At 47.4% G+C, this 19,897-nt stretch overlaps 1 protein-coding gene across 3 annotated transcripts in view; it reads left to right on the forward strand.

Annotated features, from left to right (window-relative positions):
• Hkdc1 (hexokinase domain containing 1) overlaps positions 1–19,897 on the forward strand; it is a 48,524-nt gene that overhangs the window by 17,393 nt on the left and 11,234 nt on the right. For 2 of the 3 annotated variants that reach the window (XM_026394650.2, XM_077798361.1), the window contains 11 exons: positions 1,821–1,916; positions 2,993–3,092; positions 5,082–5,265; positions 10,099–10,254; positions 10,905–11,138; positions 12,010–12,314; positions 14,579–14,724; positions 14,813–14,932; positions 17,452–17,547; positions 17,669–17,768; positions 19,466–19,649. In XM_026394650.2, the coding sequence (XP_026250435.2) occupies positions 1,821–1,916; positions 2,993–3,092; positions 5,082–5,265; positions 10,099–10,254; positions 10,905–11,138; positions 12,010–12,314; positions 14,579–14,724; positions 14,813–14,932; positions 17,452–17,547; positions 17,669–17,768; positions 19,466–19,649 (1,721 nt within the window). The remainder of the gene's footprint in view (positions 1–1,820; positions 1,917–2,992; positions 3,093–5,081; positions 5,266–10,098; positions 10,255–10,904; positions 11,139–12,009; positions 12,315–14,578; positions 14,725–14,812; positions 14,933–17,451; positions 17,548–17,668; positions 17,769–19,465; positions 19,650–19,897) is intronic. The other variant, XM_026394651.2, reaches the window with a different exon arrangement.

The following is a 19,897-nucleotide window of genomic DNA, read 5'->3' on the forward strand; positions in this document are numbered from 1 at the left end:
AACAAGGACAGGGTAGGGACGAAGAGCTTGAGAAGAATATTTACAGTAAACAGGGATGAGAGGTGGGAGGGAAAGGGAGTGAGAAGGGAAATTGCATGGAAATGGAAGGCGATCCTCAGGGTTATACAAAATGTCATATAAGAGGAAAGGAGGGGTAAGTCAAGAGAATACAAATGGAAGAAATGATTTACAGTAGAAGGGGTAGAGAGAGAAAAGGGGAGGGGAGGGGAGGGGAGGGGAGGGGGGATAGTAGACAATAGGACAGACAGCAGAATACATCAGACACTAGAAAGGCAATATGTCAATCAATGGAAGGGTAACTGATGTGATACAGCAATTTGTATACGGGGTAAAAGCGGGAGTTCATAATCCACTTGAATCAAACCGTGTAATATGATGTATTAAGAACTATGTAATGTTATGAACGACCAATAAAAAAAAAAAAAAAAAAGATAAAATTGAAAGGGCTGGGAATGTAGCTCAGTAGTAAAGTGCCCTGGGTCCAAAAAAAGAAAAAAGAAAAAAGATTGATACAACTTGAGAACTATTTTTCCAAGTGGAATTAAGTTTTTGAGGGAGTCCTACAAGGTAATACCTTGCCAGTTTTTGTTTTGGGGACCTGCAAATCATACAACATGTAGATACCGTATGCCAGATATTTTCATCAGAGCATGCCTGAGAGAGAGAGAGAGAGAGAGAGAGAGAGAGAGAGAGAGAGAGAGAGAGAAGTGCTATTTCTTCACATCCTCCATAGGAAAGAGATATTCCAGTTATACAGTTGAATAAACGAAGGCTTCAATGTCTCAGGAATCCAAGTGTTCTGTTTTTTTTTTTTTTTTTTGGTACCAGTGATTGAACTCAGGGGCACTTAACCACTGAGCCACATCCTCAGCCCTTTTTTTGTATTTTATTTAGCGATAGGGTCTCACTTGCTAAATTGCTGAGGCTGGCTTTGAACTCTCGATTCTCCTGCCTCAGCCTCCTGAGCCATTGGGATTACAGGCATGCCCCACCACACCCAGTTCTAACTCTTCTGTAATTGCTCTGTTACTATATATCAAGTCTCAGTCTACTCAAATGAGAGGAATAAATACTAAAAAAGTACTCTGAAGTGATATTAGAAGGATCTGTCCTCAATAGCCAAGCTATGGACTCAACTGCAATGTCCACCAACAGATGAATGGATAAAGTGTGTCCCCTGTGCACAATACGATACAGTTCAGCCAAGAAAGGATGAAATCCTATAATGTACAGCAAAGTGGATGAAGCTGAAGGATGTTCAGTGAAATAAGCCAGGCACAGAAGGACAAATACCACACGATCTCACTCATTTTTTTGGAATCTGCAAAAGTTGATCTTGTGGAAGTAGAAAGTAGGATGGTGGTTTCCATCAGCTGGGAAGGGTTAAAAGGAGGGAAGGCTGAGGAGAGAAGGGCCAGTGGGTACAAATTCCCAGCCAAATAGGAGAAATAAATTCTGGTGTTCTATTGCACATACTATTGCACAGTAGGGCAAATATAGTGGATGAAATTATATTATACATTTCAAAAGGACTACAAGACTGAATATTCTAACCACAAAGAAGTGCTCAATGTTTGAGGTGATGGATTTGTTAATTTTCCTGATTGATAATTACACATTAGATACATGCATTCAAACCGTACCCCGTGATCTGAATAGTTTTTATGCATCAATTGGAAACAAAATGAGAGAAAATATTGGGGGTGCTTCAGCCTAGAGAAGAGAAGCCCGTAGGGGGTGTTCTGTGCACTTGATGTTTCTGCTGCTCCGTTGGGACTGGATCTGATGTCTCCCCACAGGGTGTCCTGCTTTCATGGACCAAGAAGTTCAAGGCACGGGGTGTTCAGGACACGGACGTAGTGAGCCGTCTGACCAGAGCCATGAAAAAACACAAGGTGAGGTATTGACTTTGACATGAGGACCTCTCCCAGTCCCAGCCCCTTTCTCTTGGGGGTCTTGTACTGTGCCTGCCCGGAAGGAGAATCAGAGAAGGAACTTCTTCAGGGACATCCCACTGTAGCACAGATGTGGCCATTTTGGATCAACCCACTGGGGACCCTTTGTATGTGGGGTGGCTCCCATCACTGTTGAAAGGCAGCCCAGCACCTCCCTGCACTTCCCTGAGTCCCCCACTGGCCGCAGCCCTTCGGGGGACTTAGTTAAACCCCTCCTCTCTCAGGCTCCACAGATGGCTTGCTCCTTGATGAGCTGGAAAGTGCAGCACAAATAAATCCCAACTGCTTGTTACCTCGAAGGAAAGAGTACACACATATGTGGGTCTGGGTGTGAATGTGTGTGTGTGTGTGTGTGTGTGTGTGTGTGTATTTTTGCTGTGCCAGGGATTGCACCAGGGCCTCTCCAGTGCTAGCTGAGTGCTCTGCCACCGAGCTGCGTCCCCAGAGCAGAGGGCTGTTGTGCTGTGCAGCCTTCTGGTCTTTTTCCTCTTTAAGGCTGGGCTTCTATTCCTTGGTAGCCTTCATTTTTCTCTTAACATTTTCAGTTTATTTAAAAATGTTCCTCCAACCCTGGAGAACCCTGTGCAATGACCCAAGTTGACTTGGCAGAACAGGAAACCATGGCTTGACCCCTGGAGGGGGGCTTGCTAGGGACCAGGTTCCTGTGGCGAGACTTTGGCTTTCTTCCCTAGAGACACCTTTGCGCCCAGCATGGGTGTGCTTTCCTCTGTGCGCTCTCAGGCTTCCTCACACAAGGGTGTGGGAACAGCCCTCCTGATGGCTGTCCCTCCTGATGGGCTGGCTTCATATTCCCTCTGCACAGAGGCCTTCACCCTCAGAGGAGGAGCACAGGTCCCCTCTCCCTCTCCCGGCCCCTGGCCTTCATACACCCCACTTCTCCCCGCAGGCCAGCAGGCGGAATCTAGTGATGTCTCAACTAACTGCTTTCCTAGGGAAGGGGAAGGGTCCTACCTCCTTCCCACCCACTGATGCTCTCGGGGCCTTGTGTTCAACAGGACCTGGATGTGGATATCCTGGCCTTGGTCAATGACACCGTGGGGACCATGATGACATGTGCCTACGATGATCCCTACTGTGAAGTCGGTGTGATCATTGGTAACTCATTTGAACTTATTTTTCGGAGGTGGGAGAAAGGGGCTTGTTTGGAGCTTAGTTTCAGCAAAACCTGAGTAAATGGTGGGGGGCTGACCCTGTCCATTTAGGAGAAGCGACTTAGGGAGGTGGGAAATTGACTCATTCATTCACAAGTGTTTCCTGCCGGCTGTGGTATGTGGGCCCTGGGCTGGGCCCTGGGCTCGCAGCCGCAGCCGGCTCCTGTGCTCTTCTGGAGCTTGCAGAGGGGAGGTGGGGAAGGTCAGGGAGATGGACACTCACCAGGTAATTTCTGGTGGTGGTGAGCATGACGAAGACATTAACACAGGCTGCCACGACAGAGTGAGGGGTGAGGAGGAGAGGAGGACGACAGGGCAGGGTGGAGGCAGAGGGAGAGGTGTCCCTGGCAGGGAGGAGCCTCTGACCTCAGAGATGGGAATGAGTCCAGGCTGCTCGAGGAAGCTCAGAGGCTGAGGGTGCTGCATCAAGCAGGAGAAGGCTGGTGGGGCTGGGGGGAGGGGGAAAGGCCACCAGCTTCTACCCAAGGGGGATGAGAAGCCCTGGAGGACTTTGAGTGGGGGTTGGATAAGTGGAAAAGTATTTTAAAAAGCTTTCCTTGGCTGCTGCATGGAGAATCAATTCCTGGGGACAAGGGTGATCAATCAAGAGGCTGTGCTGTCAGGGGACGTCAGAAGCCCCAGAGATGTCCAGCAGGTGGGAGGGGCTCTGCAGGAGGGCCCATGAGAAGGCAGGAGGGACTGGTCTCTAGGTTGTTCTTGAAGAGCTGCTTCTCCCCTTCCCATCTCTCTACCACGACTGGGAGAGTTTTCTGAATGGATCTGTCTTAATCTCCAAAAGCACCTCCTCGACCTGACTGTCTGGAAGGGCCAGGTCTTTAAACCTGAGCAGCTTCCTGTGCCTTTCCATTTCCAGGAGCCCCACACCTCAGAATGACTGGAAGTCTTTAAACCTGAGCAGCTTCCTGTGCCTTTCCATTTCCAGGAGCCCCACACCTCAGAATGAGGTGGCCTCCACCCATGACATCCAGCTGCTGTCCTGTGGACAGGCTCTCACGGAGTTGCTTAGGGCCTGGCTTTTGCTGAGGCTGGCTTTGAACTCGTGATCCTCCTGCCTCAGCCTCCCAAGCCGCTGGGATTAAGGCATGCGCCACTGAGCCTGGCCACGTTCTGCTTTCTTACATTTCCCATTTTTTCATGTTGGCATTTCAGATACTCAGTCCAGCATATCAGAGAAATAGAAAAAAATATTTTAAAGGCATCTAAAGCAGCTTGTCTGAGGCATATCAATTCTCATGCTACAGGTGTGCCAGTTGAATGGCTTTTCGTAAACTCACAGAGCTTCATCAATGTCCTTTGTAATTTTAGAACATTTCCATCAACCTAAAAGACTCCAAAAAGACTCCCCTTGCAGGGTTCTCCAATACTGAAGTATTTGAGGGACTTTCCTGTAGTGATCTTGTATTTGGATATGAATCGTTACTTTCTTAGGTGCTAGTTAATCACTGTCACAGATAAGATAGTGCGTATGCTAGAGCCACTTATAGCAGGGGGTAAGTAGAGTATTTTTAGTGTCAAATAAAAAGGAATGTCAGTAGCTTACAGAGCAGCTTGCTCTGGGTTGGGTGAGTGGGCTTCTCCCCCAATATTTACAAGATTAGCTTAACTCAGCCTTCTCTTCTAAGTGCGCTTTGTCAGCTTTCATGCATATTCATAAGGGACGGCTTCATAATTGACTCCATTCATAACCGCCATCCATTAACACACTGAGAAGCACGGGCTCGGCATGTCAGCTCTATTCCTCATGAGCTTGAGGCTTGCCAAAGCTGCTCTCCTCTGCCAGCATTAGCCCTGGGGAGTGGATCAAAAGCACTTTGTGTGCATTCTTCAGGACTCCAGGCAGCTGGGTTCTCCATGTCCTGCCCCAGCCGGGCGCCCTTTCCTCTTTGCATATTCTCTCTGATCCCTTTTCCAGGAACTGGCACCAACGCATGTTACATGGAGGACATGAGCAACATTGACCTTGTGGAAGGCGACGAGGGGAGGATGTGCATCAACACAGAGTGGGGGGCCTTCGGGGACGATGGGGCCTTGGAGGACATCCGCACCGAGTTTGACAGGGAGCTGGACCTTGGCTCGCTCAACCCGGGGAAACAACTGTGAGTGCCCACGCGCTCTGATCTGGGCATCGGCACCAGGCACTGCCTGATCCCTGGTGCCCTTGTACCTGGGAGGCTCTCCACGTGTGACTAATCATCTGTCTCAATGAGTTTATAAGGCAAGGCTTGTATTTCAGGTTTATTTGGCAGATGAACAGATGGAAGCCAAGGAAGTGGACTGGCTGTCTCCTAGGTCATATCCCTAGCTCTAGTTCCGCCCGTATTTCTGGAGTAGGATGTGCATCAAGGCATTGGAGATGAGGCCATGAACCAAACCACATGTCTGGCCTTCTTGGAGCACATAGGCAAGCAGCCACAGAAGGAACCCAGGCATGCCAGGTGCGGTGGCACACGCCTGTCATCCCAGAGGCTTGGGAGGCTGAGGCAGGAGGATTGAGAGTTCAAAGCCAGCCTCAGCAACTTAGTGAGACCCCAAGCAACTCAGTGAGACCCTGTCTGTAAATAAAGTACAGAAAAGGGCCTGGCCAGGCCTTCCTTCTGTCCACACCCTTCCCAGCCGTATCCCATACACGTTTCTATACTTAGGTGTCTGCCGCAGCTCTTCATCTACACGCTGAGCTCCCTGAAGGCAGCTTACACAGTTGACCTTCCTTTCCTTTCTACACACTGAGTCTTACACATTATTGAACTTCATTGAGAGTTTGTTAAATGAAAGAATGTTTAAATTAAGAAAAAACCGGGGCTGGGGATGTGGCTCAAGCGGTAGCGCGCTCGCCTGGCATGCGTGCGGCCCGGGTTCGATCCTCAGCACCACAAACAAACAAAGATGTTGTGTCCGCCAAGAACTAAAAATAAATAAATATTAAAAAAAAAAAAGAGTCTCCTCTACAAACTTCAAAAATATTAAAAAAAAAAGAAAAAACATATATATATATATATATATATATATATATATATATATATATATATATTCATTCCCATAGTACCATATATATATATATTTTTTTTCATTCCCCTTGTACCATATATATATGGTACTAGGGGGATGAACCCAGGCTGCTTAACCACTGAGCCACTTTCCTAGCCTTTTTTAAAATTTTATTTTGAGACAAAGTCTTGCTAAGTTCCTTAGGGCCTTGCTAAATTGCTGAGGCTGGCTTTGAACTTGTGATTTTCACCCTCCCAAGTTGCTGGGATTAGAGGTGTGTGCTGCCACACCCCATAAAAATTAATTTTGAATTACAGAAAAGTTGTGAAAGTAGTTTGTTTCCCCATACCCATTCACTCAAATTCCCCAAATAGTAATATTCTCTCTGTATGTATGTATGTCTATGTTTATACACACACATAAAATACACTTACATATGTATGTATAAGATTATTTTTTCTGAGCCAGGTGCAGTGGCACATGCCTATAATTGCAGCAACTTGGGAAGCTGAAGCAAGAGGATTGCAAGTTCAAGGCCAACCTCAGCAACTTATAAATATATATATATTTTTTTGGTATTGGTGATTGGATTCATAGTCTAGCAAAGCTATCACTCTGCCACTGAGCTACATTCTCCACTTTAAAAAAATATTTTTTAAATCAATTTTTTTTATCCCCACTCTTTTTAAAAATTTTTTCTTTGTTGTGGATGGACATAATAAGTTTATTTTATTTATTTATTTTTATGTGGTGCTGAGGATCGAACCCAGTGCCTCACATGTGCTAGGCAAGCGCTCCACCACTGAGCTACCACCCCAGCTTATCCCCACCCTTTTTATTTTTTATTTTGAGACAGAGTCCTGCTAAACTGTTCAGGCGGGCCTTCTATGTGTGATCCTCCTGCCTCTGCCTCCCAAGTAGCTGAGATTACGGTTATGCACCACCGTGCCTGGCCCCCACCAAGGTCTTTTTTTTTTTTTTTCTTTCTGAGCTTTGTAGTTATACATAGTAGTTGGGCTCATCCTGACCAACAAACACATGCAAAGAAATCGATTTCAGTTCATGATCCTCCCTTTCCCTCCCATCCTCCCTCCCCTCTCCCATGCTCCTTCTACTCTACTTCCTTTTGCTTGTCTATTCACCAATGTCTTTTTAAAATATGTTTATCTTAGTTGCAGATAGACACAATACCTTTATTTTATTTATTTTTAAATATTTATTTTTTAGTTTTAGGTGGACACAATATCTTTATTTTACATTTATGTGGTTCTGAGGATTGAACCCAGTGCCTCATGCATGCTAGGCGAGCACTCGACCGCTGAGCCACAACCCCAGCCCCACCAATGTCTTTTATAAGAAAGGAAAGAAATGCCGTGGTCTGGGCTCTCATCCAGAATTGCAGGTTACATTTTACAGTGATGTCTCTTTAGCCTCTTTGAGCCTGGAGCACTTCCTCAGTATCTTCCTTAGTATCTGAGATACTTCTTTAGTATCTGTTTTTTTTTTTTTGTGACTTTGAAGAACAGAGGCTAATATTTTGCAGAATCAATCAATAGCTTTTGGATTTTTATGATGTTTCCTAATGATTAGATTCAGGTGAATTTTTTAAAATTTTTTTTTTTTTTTTTTTTTTTTTTTTTTTTTTAGGTACTGGGGACTGAACTCAGGGGCACTCAGCTGCTGAGCCAAAACCTCAGCCCTATTTTGTATTTTATTTAGAGACAGGTCTCACTGAGTTGCTTAGTGCCTTGCTGTTGCTGAGGCTGGCTTTGAACTCACGATTCTCCTGCCTCAGCCTCCTGAGCTGCTGGGATTACAGGTGTGCCCTACCACACCCTGCCAAGTGCATTTTTCTGCAGGAGTATCCTGCAGGTGGTGCGTGTCTTTCCCAGTGCCCTGTATGTACCAGGAGGCTTGTGGAGTCTGTTCCAAGCCTCCGCTAACCCAAGTCACCGGGTTGAGGGATACCGGCAGGGTTCTCCAGTGTGAGGTCACTCTCATGCCTGTGCGGTGAGCAAGTGTCTGATGGAGAGATTATTGTCAAGCTTTAGCTTCCTACTTTCATATCCACTGATGAATTTCTAAACCCATCATTCCTTCTATGTTTATTAGTAGTTATTCTACTGAAAGGAAGAGCTTTCCTGTCTCCTTCATTTATTTATACTAGTATGGACTCTTGGATTCCTTTTATTTTTTAATATTTGTTTAGTTGTAGATGGACACAATATCTTTATTTATTTATTTACTTTTATGTGGTGCTGAGGGTCGAACCCAGTGCCTCACACGTGCGAAGCAGGCACTCTACCACTGAGCTACAGCCGCAGCCCTCTTCTTTTTTTTTAAATTATGTTTCAATTTCTTCCTATTGTTGTTTATTTTGATGCTCCAAGTTTTTTTCTTCAGATTTAGCCAAAGGAAGCCCCTTCAAGCTGACTCCTGAGTCCTTGTGACATATTTTCATTGCTCTTAAGTAGCTTGTCCTTTAGTGCAGAGAACATGTCCCAGGTTCATTTCCCACTTTCCCAGCCCCAGGCGCCTTGGTGAATGAATATTTAGGCACTTCCTAGAAATCATTCAAACGCTAGAAATGCAAACCCTCACAGCACATTCCTGCCTTGGCTGTACCCACACCCAGCATACCCCGGCTTCCCTGGGGACCCCGGGCAGTCATGTTCCAAGGAAGTGATGCCCATTTTTTTTTTACTTTTATCATTTTTATCCGTTTCCATTTCACTTAAGATAAATTCTATTCTCTCGAATCCAACTTAAATTTTATTTGATTGTCTTCTGTTTCTTCAGTGTTCTAAGATTTTTATTTAATTAATTAATTTATTTATTTTTGGTAGTACTGGAGATTGAACCCAGGGCCTTGTGCATGCAAGGCAAGCACTCTACCAACTGAGCTATCTCCCCAGCCCTTCTAAGATTTTTAAACAGTGAAATATTCAAGGTAGATTATGAAACAGATTGTCCTTGACTTTGTGTCATATCATGCTTGGAAAATGAAACTTGTAGCTCACCTGGTGGGGGGCTGAGGATTATCAGTTGTCTGGTGTGCAGACTCAGAGGTACAGGTGGCCTTCCAGATACTGCATTCGCCTTGTGGTAGATCCTCTGTCTCACAGACAGCACAGTGGTAGCTTCCCATCTCCGTCACAAATACCTGAGACAATTTACTTATGAGGAGAAAAGTTTACTTTGGCTTGCAGTTTGGGAGATTCCAGTCCATGACTGGTTGGCCCCTCTGCTTTTGGGCCCCTGGTGGGCCAGCACATCATGGCGGGAGCATGTGGCAGAGGAGGCCCATTCACCCCCTGGCTGGGTGTGAGAAAGAGAGAGGAAGAGGAAGGGACTAGAATCCCAACATCCCCTCCAAGAGCACTCTGCCAGTGACTGGACGACCCCCCACAAGGTCCTGTTTCTTAAAATCCCACGATTTCCCATCAGCATTACACAGATTGAGCACCAAGCTTATCACACCTGAGCCTTTGGGGGACACGCCAGGACCAAATGACGGCAGCATCTTTTCATGTTTGGATAAAAGCTCAATGTAAGAGATGGAAGTACCTGGAATGTGATTTGTCGTGCAATGGTTATGTGATTCCTAGGAAAGTATCTGAAGCCTATGATGTTGAGTTTCCTTATGCCCAAAGTAAGCATGGCACCCCACAGCCAGGGTGGTTTGAGATAAATATTCTTGGAGCCCAGCATTTTGTGAAGAGGTAGGAATCTTAGATCTTCTCCAACTCAGCCCTTTCCTTGATGAAGAGTGTCGAGAAGAGGATGGTGCTCTTCTGCCAACCGCATGCTTCACCTGGGCTGGGCTGAGGCCTCCTGACCCACAGAGCTCTTATCCTGCTCTTGACCTTGAGCCATGGCTCTTTGGGATATGATGCTGCATAACCAAAGACATGGCTTCCACTGTTGTGTTCACCAAATTGCAGGTTTGAGAAGATGATCAGTGGCTTGTACCTGGGGGAGCTTGTCAGACTCATCTTGCTGAAGATGGCTAAGGCTGGCCTCCTGTTTGGTGGTGTGAAATCCTCTGCTCTCCACACTAAGGGCAAGATCGAGACACAACACGTGGCTGCCATGGAGAAGTAAGTCACTGAGTGTGTCCCTCCCGCCTTGCCTCTGTGAGAGTGGGGTGGCCAGTGGAGCTGCCTTTGGGTTTGGTGATTTGAGTTCTTACACTCAGATCCCTGCAATGGGCTGCTGGTGGAGATGGCTGGCCTTAGTCATCTCAGTGTCCTGTTCCTCAGGCTGAGAATCCCTGGCATTGCCATGGGCTTTGTAATCAGTTTTGATTCAGCAGACTGGCACTCACCCGGAGTCTGGGACTGTGCAGATTTGGGCTATATAGCACAGCGTAGTTAAAAGTATGGGCCATAATCTAATTACCTGAGTTCAAATCTTGGGTCTAGCACTTATTAACTGTGCCACCAGGGACAAGTTACCCTTCTTGTGACTCACCCTTCTCATCTGTACAATTTGGTAGTGATAGTACTTTTCCTTAGTATTTTTGTGGAGATTAAATGTGTTAATACATATAAAATCTTCAGACAAGTACCTGGCATAGAGTAAGTGCTCAATAGATAGTAACTGCTCTTATCAATGTTGATATTGTCATTCCTCTGTCACCATGAACCAGTCTATTTGTATAATCCTGAAAGGTGGGAGAGCTGGTTCCCCCAGGAGGATGTCTGTGGCATGGGGAAGTGTGGTCCTCTCATTCCTGTCCCCTGGACAGGTACAAAGAAGGCCTTGCTAATACAAGAGAGATCCTGGTGGATCTGGGCCTGGAGCCCTCTGAGGCCGACTGCATTGCTGTCCAGCATGTCTGCACCATCGTCTCCTTCCGTTCCGCCAACCTCTGTGCAGCAGCGTTGGCGGCCATCCTGACGCGCCTCCGGGAGAACAAGAAGCTGGCGAGGCTCCGGACCACGGTGGGCATGGATGGCACACTCTACAAGATACACCCCCAGTGAGTGCCTCCTGCCCGCCTACAACCCCTCCAACAGGCCTCTCCTGGGGCCGGGTTCCAGTGTTCTCAATGAACGATGCTGTGTATCTGGGCAGCTGGAACCGAACACCACTGTATAGTCTAAGATTAAAAGGAAAGGTTGAATCCAAAGCCTACTTTCCCCTAAATGGTTGGGTTGCTTTTGGGAATCACTCGCAAAGATATAGTCTGCTCAAGCCAATTGCCTAATTAGGAAGGCCATCTATCCATCTACCCATCCATCTGTATGGGTGTCTGTCCACCCATATAGCCATCCATCCATCCATCTACCCATCCATCCATCCATCCACCATCCATCCATCCATCTACCCATCCATCCATCCATCCACCATCCATCCATTATCCATCTACCCATCCATCCATCTATCTACCCATCCATCCATCCATCTATCCATCCATCCATCCATCCATCCATCATTCATTCATTATTTATTGAAACCTACTAGGTGGTAAGATTGGAAAATAAGATACACCCAGTTAGAGATGGGAAAAAACAGAAGTGGCAGAAAAACAGAATGGAATCCCCTTTGACTAATGGAGGTCAGGCTGGAAGTCGAGTGGGAACACTCTAGAAAGGGCTAAGCAAGAAGATCCTTCTTTAGACGGAGAAGATGCCCAGCTAATACATTATGCATGGATGTACCCCACTGGTGGAATATTAGCTGATCAAATGGGCATTTCCTTGAGCCTCCCGAGTGTCCTCCCACTGTCCCAGCTGTCCTCGTCACCCTCCATAACATTTAGCAACTGCAGATGCAGTCCCCACTCCACCTGGGTCTCTTCCCATTAGTCAGACCTGACTGTTGATATTTTGCATCACCCCTGCCTCCAGGTACCCCAAACGCCTGCACAAGGTGGTGAGGAGACTGGTCCCAAACTGTGATGTCCGCTTCCTCCTGTCAGAGAGTGGCAGCACCAAGGGGGCCGCCATGGTGACGGCGGTGGCTTCCCGTGTGCAGGCCCAGAGGAAACAGATTGATGAGGTGCTGGCCTTGTTCCAGCTGACCCCAGAGCAGCTGGTGGGCGTGCAGCACAAGATGCGGACTGAGTTCGAGTACGGGCTGAAGAGGAAGACGCAGGCGCTGGCCACAGTCAAGATGCTGCCCACCTACGTCTGCGGGATGCCCGACGGCACAGGTGGGTCCGCCAGCCCCCTGCTCTGAAGGGCCGCCCAGAGCTCCCATCAAAACTCCCTAAGCCGGGTGTGGTAGTGTACATCTGGAATCCCAGCAGCTCAGGAGGCTGAGGCAGGAGGATTGTGAGTTCAAAGCCAGCCTCAGCAACTTAGCGAGGACCTAAGCAACTCAGTGAGACCCTGTCTCTAAATAAAATACAGAAGAAGGCTGGGGATATGGCTCAATGAGTAAGTGCCCCTGAGTTCAATCCCCAGCACACACTGTGCCCCCGAAAAAAAACCCTAAATCCAGGGAGGTATTTGGTTTTTAGATCGTTGGATTCATGTCTGTAATGAAAGGAGGAGATGGGGGTTCACTCTCCTTCTGAACTGTGTGCCTCGGTTGACCCAAGGGTGTGTGTGTGTGTGAGCATGTGTGCACGTGTGTCTATGTGTGTAGGTAAAGACGTGAGCAGACAGAAGGCCCAGGTCCTCCTGTCCCTGAGCGTCTGTCTGGGTCACTGGGCTGGTCATCCTGCCGGTCCTCTCCTGGGGCTTGGACTGCTCTCCTTCCTCTCATTGGTTTCTGCTCTGGACTTTTTCAACTCTTGATCCTGGTCCTGCGCCTTGGGCTCAGGGGATAGAAGCCTCTGAAGAGGACAGTAAGTTCTTTAGAAAAAATCTTTTACCTCTTCGAATCTCACGGACTTCTTACTGAAATAACGACCTTTGTGAGATGATTCACATCTTATAATTTGCATTTGAACCTTTACTTCCATTTCATCTCCAAAAACACTTTGTATGTTTCTCAAAGAGGAAATGGTTCCCATTTTATGGATACCCAAACTGAGACTTAGGGGTTTAGTGACCTGCTGAGGTTACCTGTTCTGGATCTCTAAACAACCAAGATCTTTCCGAAGCCCAAATCCTTTGAGTTTACATGAGAAACACAGCCACACATACACATACACACCCACCCACACCAAAACCCCAAATCCAGCTGGGGGTGGTGATGCACACTTAAGATCCTGATGACTCAGAAGGCTTAGGCAGGAGGATCACAAATTTGAGGCCAACCTTCGCCACTTAGAATCTGTGTCAAAATAAAAAGGACTGAGGATGTAGCTCAGTGGCTCAGTGGTAAGTGCCCCTGGGTTCAAGGTTCAATGCATCAAAACAAACAACTCCCCAAAATAAAAACAAAGCAAAATCAAATATATAAAAAAATCTCATAATTACTTAATTATTCATATTCTTCATTTCTTTCATCCTTCTGCCTTCACTCCTCAAAGCTCTGTTACCAACCTACTGCTCTATTCCAGGCACAGTAACAGAGCAGTGAAGTATAGCCCCTGCCCTTGTGGGTGGGGCTCACAGCTGCTAGGCAATGAGGATGGAGAGTTCAAAACCAGCCTCAGCAAAAGAGGCGCAGTAAGCAACTCAGTGAGTCCCCGTCTCTAAATAAAATACAAAAAAGGGCCGAGGATGTGGCTCAGTAGTCGGGTGCCTCTGAGTTCAATCCCCAGTACCCCTGCCCCCCACCAAAAAAAAAAAAGTGAGTGACACTGAGCTCAGGGAGAAGGTTCTCTGGTTAGGAGGCAGATGATGCGGGCAGCAGGGAAGCCCAAGGCTCTGACTGCACATGGGGCCCACAGGTACCGAGGGAGAAGGACTTGACACGGTTTTTCATTAGTCAGACTGGGGTGTGTGGGGATCAGGGGAAGGAGAGGGAGCAAGAAAAATCATCCCATGCTGTGACAAGGACCCCTCTAGGCTGCACAGACAGGATGGAAGCACCTTCCGGAGTCCTTGCGGTCAGGGTCACCTGGCCCAGAGTCACCCTCAGAGGCCTCTTGCAAGTCAGTTTCAGTGTGTCCTTTACCAACGCCCTGTTCCTAGAACACGGCACCTTGGGGCTTCCTAACAGGCCACCGCGGGGTGGAACTCAGAGCCTGAAAGGCCCTCAGAGGCCCAACCTCTTATTCTGCAGGTGTGGAAAGGTAGGGCCTGGCCACCCTTGCTTAAGGCGAAAAGCCATCTTTCAGAACCACTAGGTCCCTTTCCTGCAGTTCAGGGCTCTTTTTGTGGCACCTCACCAGGGATAGCTTAGGGACACCTGGCCTTTGCAGTCTGGCCTCAGACAGGTGCAACCTCCCTGTGCAGGACCCTGACCCTCTGGTCTGGAGCCCAGGTCTGCTGGGCTTGGGCCTCTCCTCCTCCCCCCAGTGCCCTGACACCAGTCCCTGAGTGCATCCTGGAGAACGCAGCCTTCACTTTCTCCCCACAGAGAAAGGAAAGTTCCTGGCCCTGGATTTAGGGGGGACTAACTTCCGGGTCCTCCTGGTGAAGATCAGAAGTGGACGGAGGTCAGTGCGAATGTACAACAAGATCTTTGCCATCCCCCTGGAGATCATGCAGGGCACTGGCGAGGAGGTGAGTGTCGGGAGGGAGTTTCGTGCCCCGTGGGCGCCGCTCGCACCCTGATGGGTGCCCAGTGGCATGGATGTGTCTCTCCCCGCAGCTGTTCGACCACATCGTGCAGTGCATCGCCGACTTCCTGGACTACATGGGCCTCAAGGGAGCCCGGCTGCCTTTGGGCTTCACCTTCTCCTTTCCCTGCAGGCAAATGAGCATTGACAAGGTGAGGCAGCTTGCGGTGGGGGGTTGGGGGGGTGCTCTTCTCCTCTGGGGCAGCTCAGGTTTCCTCCCAGGCACTCTTGACTTGGTTGAGGAGTCGTAATTCAGAGCAGCTAGAAACACATGGTGGAATTTTTTTCTTTTTTTGTACTGGGGATTGAAGTCAGGGACATTCGATCACTGAGCCACATCCCCAGCCCTATTTTGTATTTGATTTAGAGACAAGGTCTCACTGAGTTGCTTAGTGCCTCACTGTGGCTGAGGCTGGCTTTGAACATGGGATCCTCCTGTTTTAGTCTCCTGAGCTGCTGGGATTACAGTTGTGCGTCACTAAGCTGGGCCATGGTGGAATATTTTAACGATTAAAAAAAATGTGTGTGTTTTTTCTTGTTGTTGTTGTTCAAATCCAGAACTTGCTATTTATTAGCCATGTGACTTTGGATGATTTATTTAACTCTCTGTACTTTAATTTCCTCACTTAAACATGAGGAGAGCTGGGCATGGTAGTACACAATTGTAATCCCAGGGTTTGGGAGGTTGAGGCAGGAGGATGAAGAGTTCAAGCCAGCCTCTGCAAAAAATGAGGCCCTAAGCAACTCAGTGAGACCCTGTCTCTAAATAAAATACAAAATAGGGCTGGGGTTGTAGCTCAGTGATCAAGTACCTCTGAGTTCAATCCCTTGTTCCCTTTCCCCTACAAAAATGAGGATAAATATACACCCCTTTTTAAAGGTATGTTTTATGGATTCCAAAATTTATCTGCAATTATATTTGAGGAATATTTTGTTCAGTGAAGGAATGTAACAGATCCCTGTCAAGTGATTTAGAAAGGTCTAGAAGGAGCATCATTGAAGAAGAAAACAAATAGCAATCGTTTATAGTGTATGAATTATTTATTTAAAAACATACATAGGCATAGAGAAAAAGATCTGGAAGGATTCCTACTGGACTAATAGTAGAGGTGACCTCCTATAGTAGAGGTGATGGGGAGTCAGAAGGGAATGCATTCTTGTCGGTCGTGTTTTAGTTCTTTAAAGAGGATCCTATCCCTGTGTCACTGTGGCCCTAGGAATCAATACACTGTGGGGGAGGGGGAGCTGTGTGCAGCTGTCCACGGTCCTGAAGGGCTGATGGGCTCCAGGACACAGTTGTGCTTCTGACCTGGGGCACTGGGTTTCTAGGGCCTCTTCTTCCAGCTGTTCTGACGAGTTTGTTCTGACAAGATGAGCAAGTGGGCAGCCGGGAACAAAACCGCCCAGGGCTGGAGGAAAAATGAGATTAAAAGTAGATAACATTTTTGTGTAACTGCAGTTTACAAGAGAGAGGTATTTCAGTTGGGCTGTCTCTCTGATTTGTCTACACATGTCAAGCAGGAAAGGAGCAAAGTGGCCCAGTTTCTTGAGGACTGAGGAGAAAAGGAGGGAGACCGGGGCTTGCTGGCCGAGGGCCTCAGGGTGAGGTGGCATCGAGCCACAGGGGTGGGGCACTCCCGCCGGGTTTGCTGGCCATGTCTCCTTCCCAAGACCTCTCTTGGCCCAGACACCCCAACTCTGCCAGCTGTCCCCTCTCCTAACTTTCTGGGCTGCAGAGCTAGGGCTAGAGTGCCGTCTGCTTCAGGTGAACAGGACAACCTTGGGCTTCTCTTTAAAATTAAATACTTCTCAAAATTGTAAAATAGCTGGGCATGGTGGCGCATGCCTGTAATCCCAGCTCCGGAGGCTGAGGCAGGAGGATCACCAGTTCAAAGCCAGTCTCAGCAACTTAGCAAGGGCCTAAGCATTTCAGTGAGATCCTGTATCTAAATAAAATATAAAAAAGGGCTGTGGATGTGTCTCAGTGGTTAAGCACCCCTGGGTTCAATCCCTGGTACCAAAACAAAAAACAAACAAACAAACAAATCTAAAATAGTGTTTCAGATCTTTTTCCAGGTTCATGTGCATATGTAATTTTTCAAAATAAAAACAGAATGATTCACTATCTGTATTTGTTTACTGAGCTTTCACTTAACAGTGCCTAAGGGACATTGTTCTCAAACATCCAGTGTTCTCCTGCAGCATACTTTAAGTGGCAGAATGACATTTTTTATATTCCTGCATAAGATGATAGGTCTCCTGGATATTGTTGCAATCATAGGATGCCTCTAGTTTCTTTGTTCTTGTGGAACAATGCTTTGTCAAACATGTTATAACTGCACCTTTGATCCCATCTCAATCCATCCTAGGGTGAATTAGAAGTGGGACTTCTTCTCTGATCCTGGGCTTTGATTCTGTGCAGTAATGGCAGGGAACATGGCTGACCCTTGAAGAACAGGAATCGTGGCAGTGACTCCACACAGTGCTAGACCTTGTCCGGGCATCCTGCTCAGTGACACCTCCGTGCTGTGTTAGGGCTGCAGAGGCAGAAACACAATCAAAAGCTCGCCTGCTTGGCTCGCCATCAAATTGTCAGTGTCTAGTAGAAGTCAAAGTTCGTGGTGGTCCTTGTGAACTATGGCTCAGATGAATTTCCCCTCCTTTCTTTCAGGGAACACTCATAGGGTGGACCAAAGGCTTCAAGGCCACCGACTGTGAAGGGGAGGATGTGGTGGACATGCTCAGAGAAGCCATCAAGAGGAGAAATGTAGGCCATGTGTGGAGTCTCATGCCTGACCTTGCCCCCTTCCCCCAGGCCCTCTGCTCTGCCACCCTAGTCCCCGTGACTCCTCCACATCCTGCTTCCAGTAGAACTTCCTCCTTTGCAGGAGTTCGACCTGGACATAGTTGCGGTTGTGAATGACACAGTGGGGACCATGATGACCTGTGGCTATGAAGATCCTAACTGTGAGATTGGCTTGATTGCAGGTAAGTGGTTAGACAATTGCCTGGACCACTATGTTGAGAGCAGTTCTGAGGCCAGGTCCTAGGCAAGGGAAAAAAATGGTAGTTTACAGATGTCACATGTTTGCTAACCCCATCCCAGTCCTTAAGAGATTCTCACATAGCAAGAGGCGGTGCGGGTGGGGCAACTCACTATTTCTCCATTATGCAGAGGCTCTGTCCAAGGCAGAGAAGAAATTAATTAAGATTGGGATTCCAGGTTGCCTGATTTTGAAATCTCCACTTAGTAGCTTCTTCCATTAAGGGTTCTAAATCAGGTTGATCCTTTTTGTTGAGGAAGGAGATGACATAGAAAGAAGGGACTTTTCAAATGATGGCTTTGGGACAAGACTTTCTTAGGAAGAAAGAGACCAGCATTGAATCACTCTGGACCCCATGTGCACCACCTTGTTTCTCTGGTTCTTAGGGTACGTAGGAAGGAGATGATTTGGAAAGAAAATGAGAAGACGGGAAGAGAGTGGCCTGAAACCATACAGACGTTTTAGGGACCTTTGGAAGAAGTTTGGCAGTGATTAAGGCCCAGGGTAGATTCCAAATAGGAACGACCTTCTCTAAGAGGTTGAGGGACACGTGGGATTTGAACAGGTGAAGATGTGAACAAACGTCACTCCAGGTGACAGGCACAGACTGAGTAGTGACAGAACCTGGGAAGTTGTTCCAGAGGGTTGTTTGGGCATCTTGAACATGAGCAGCAGGCAGAACAAAGAGAGGCAGATTGGCTTCACCTCCCTCAAACCCTTACCTAGTTTGCTTATCCAAGACTAGCTGATTCCTCCTGCTCCCTTCCAGCTTTGGCTTCTAATTCTATGACTCCGGGGAAGCTCTGTGGTTTTGATAAAGATGATGAAAATAAGCCGGGCACGGTGGATCATGCCTGTAATTCCTGTAATCTCCTGTGGCTCAGGCGGCTGAGGCAGGAGGATCATGTGTTCAAAGCCAGCCAAGCACTAAGCAACTCAGTGAGACCCTGACTCTAAATAAAATACAAAAGAGGGCTGGGGATGTGGCTCAGTGGTCGAGTGCCCCTGAGTTCAATCCCTGGTACCAAAAAAAAAAAAAAAAAAAAAAACAGAGAGAGAAATGATGACGACGTCAGGTACCATTTATACTGAATACTTATAAATATCACCTCATTTTTTATTTATAAAAAATTCATAAGTCAGGCCTTATTTCTTTTATTTTTACTTTTTGGGAGGGAGGGTACTGGGGATATACAATATTCAAACAGGCCTTGTCTCGTGGCCCCCTAGATCTAGCTCATCCCTCCTGCAGATGAGAAAACTCAGTCAGACAGAATAAGCAACCTGCCCAGCTCCCAAAGTAGGTAAGGATTTGAGTGAAGTGAGGCCTCTACCTGGCATTGAAGCCATCTCAGCAGATCTGCATCTTTTTGTTCTGCCTGCTGCTTATATTCAAGGTGCCCAGACAACCCTCTGGAACAACTTCCCAGGCCAGCCAGCTGAGTACAGAGCTGGATTCATCCAGTCCTGTGGTGCTGGGGATTGAACCCAGGGCCTTGTGCACTTGTGCATGGGAAACAAGCACTCTACCAACTGAGCTGTATCCCCAGCCCTCCAATCCTGATTCTTATTCACTGTCCCACGCTGCCCAAGACCTCATGGTGTCTTAGAGAATTAAATTCCCTTCACAATTTCTTCTAGGGACAGGAAGCAACATGTGCTACATGGAGGAGTTGCGGAACATCGAGCTGGTGGACGGGGATGAGGGCAAGATGTGTATCAACACAGAGTGGGGAGGATTTGGAGACAATGGCTGCATAGATGACATCCGGACCCAGTACGACAAGGAGGTGGATGAGGGGTCCTTGAATCCTGGCAAACAGAGGTGAAGAGGGCTGATGTGGACACTTATACAGGGTGTGCAGGGAGCAACTTTACAGGGCCTAAGGGCGGGTGCTATTTCTGTATCGTTGACATGATAGCTTTGCATGTTTATTATAGCTCTCCATCAGCTGTCAAAGCAATGAAAGAAAAATATGATGTTTCCCACAGGTAGAAGGAAGGGGTCTCCTTTTCTAATTTCCAGAAGGAACCATAAGGGCTAGTCTTGGCTCTGGAAGCAAGGGAGAGCTG

Source organism: Urocitellus parryii, chromosome 5 (genome assembly GCF_045843805.1).
Source record: "Urocitellus parryii isolate mUroPar1 chromosome 5, mUroPar1.hap1, whole genome shotgun sequence".
Taxonomy (NCBI): Eukaryota; Metazoa; Chordata; class Mammalia; order Rodentia; family Sciuridae; genus Urocitellus; species Urocitellus parryii.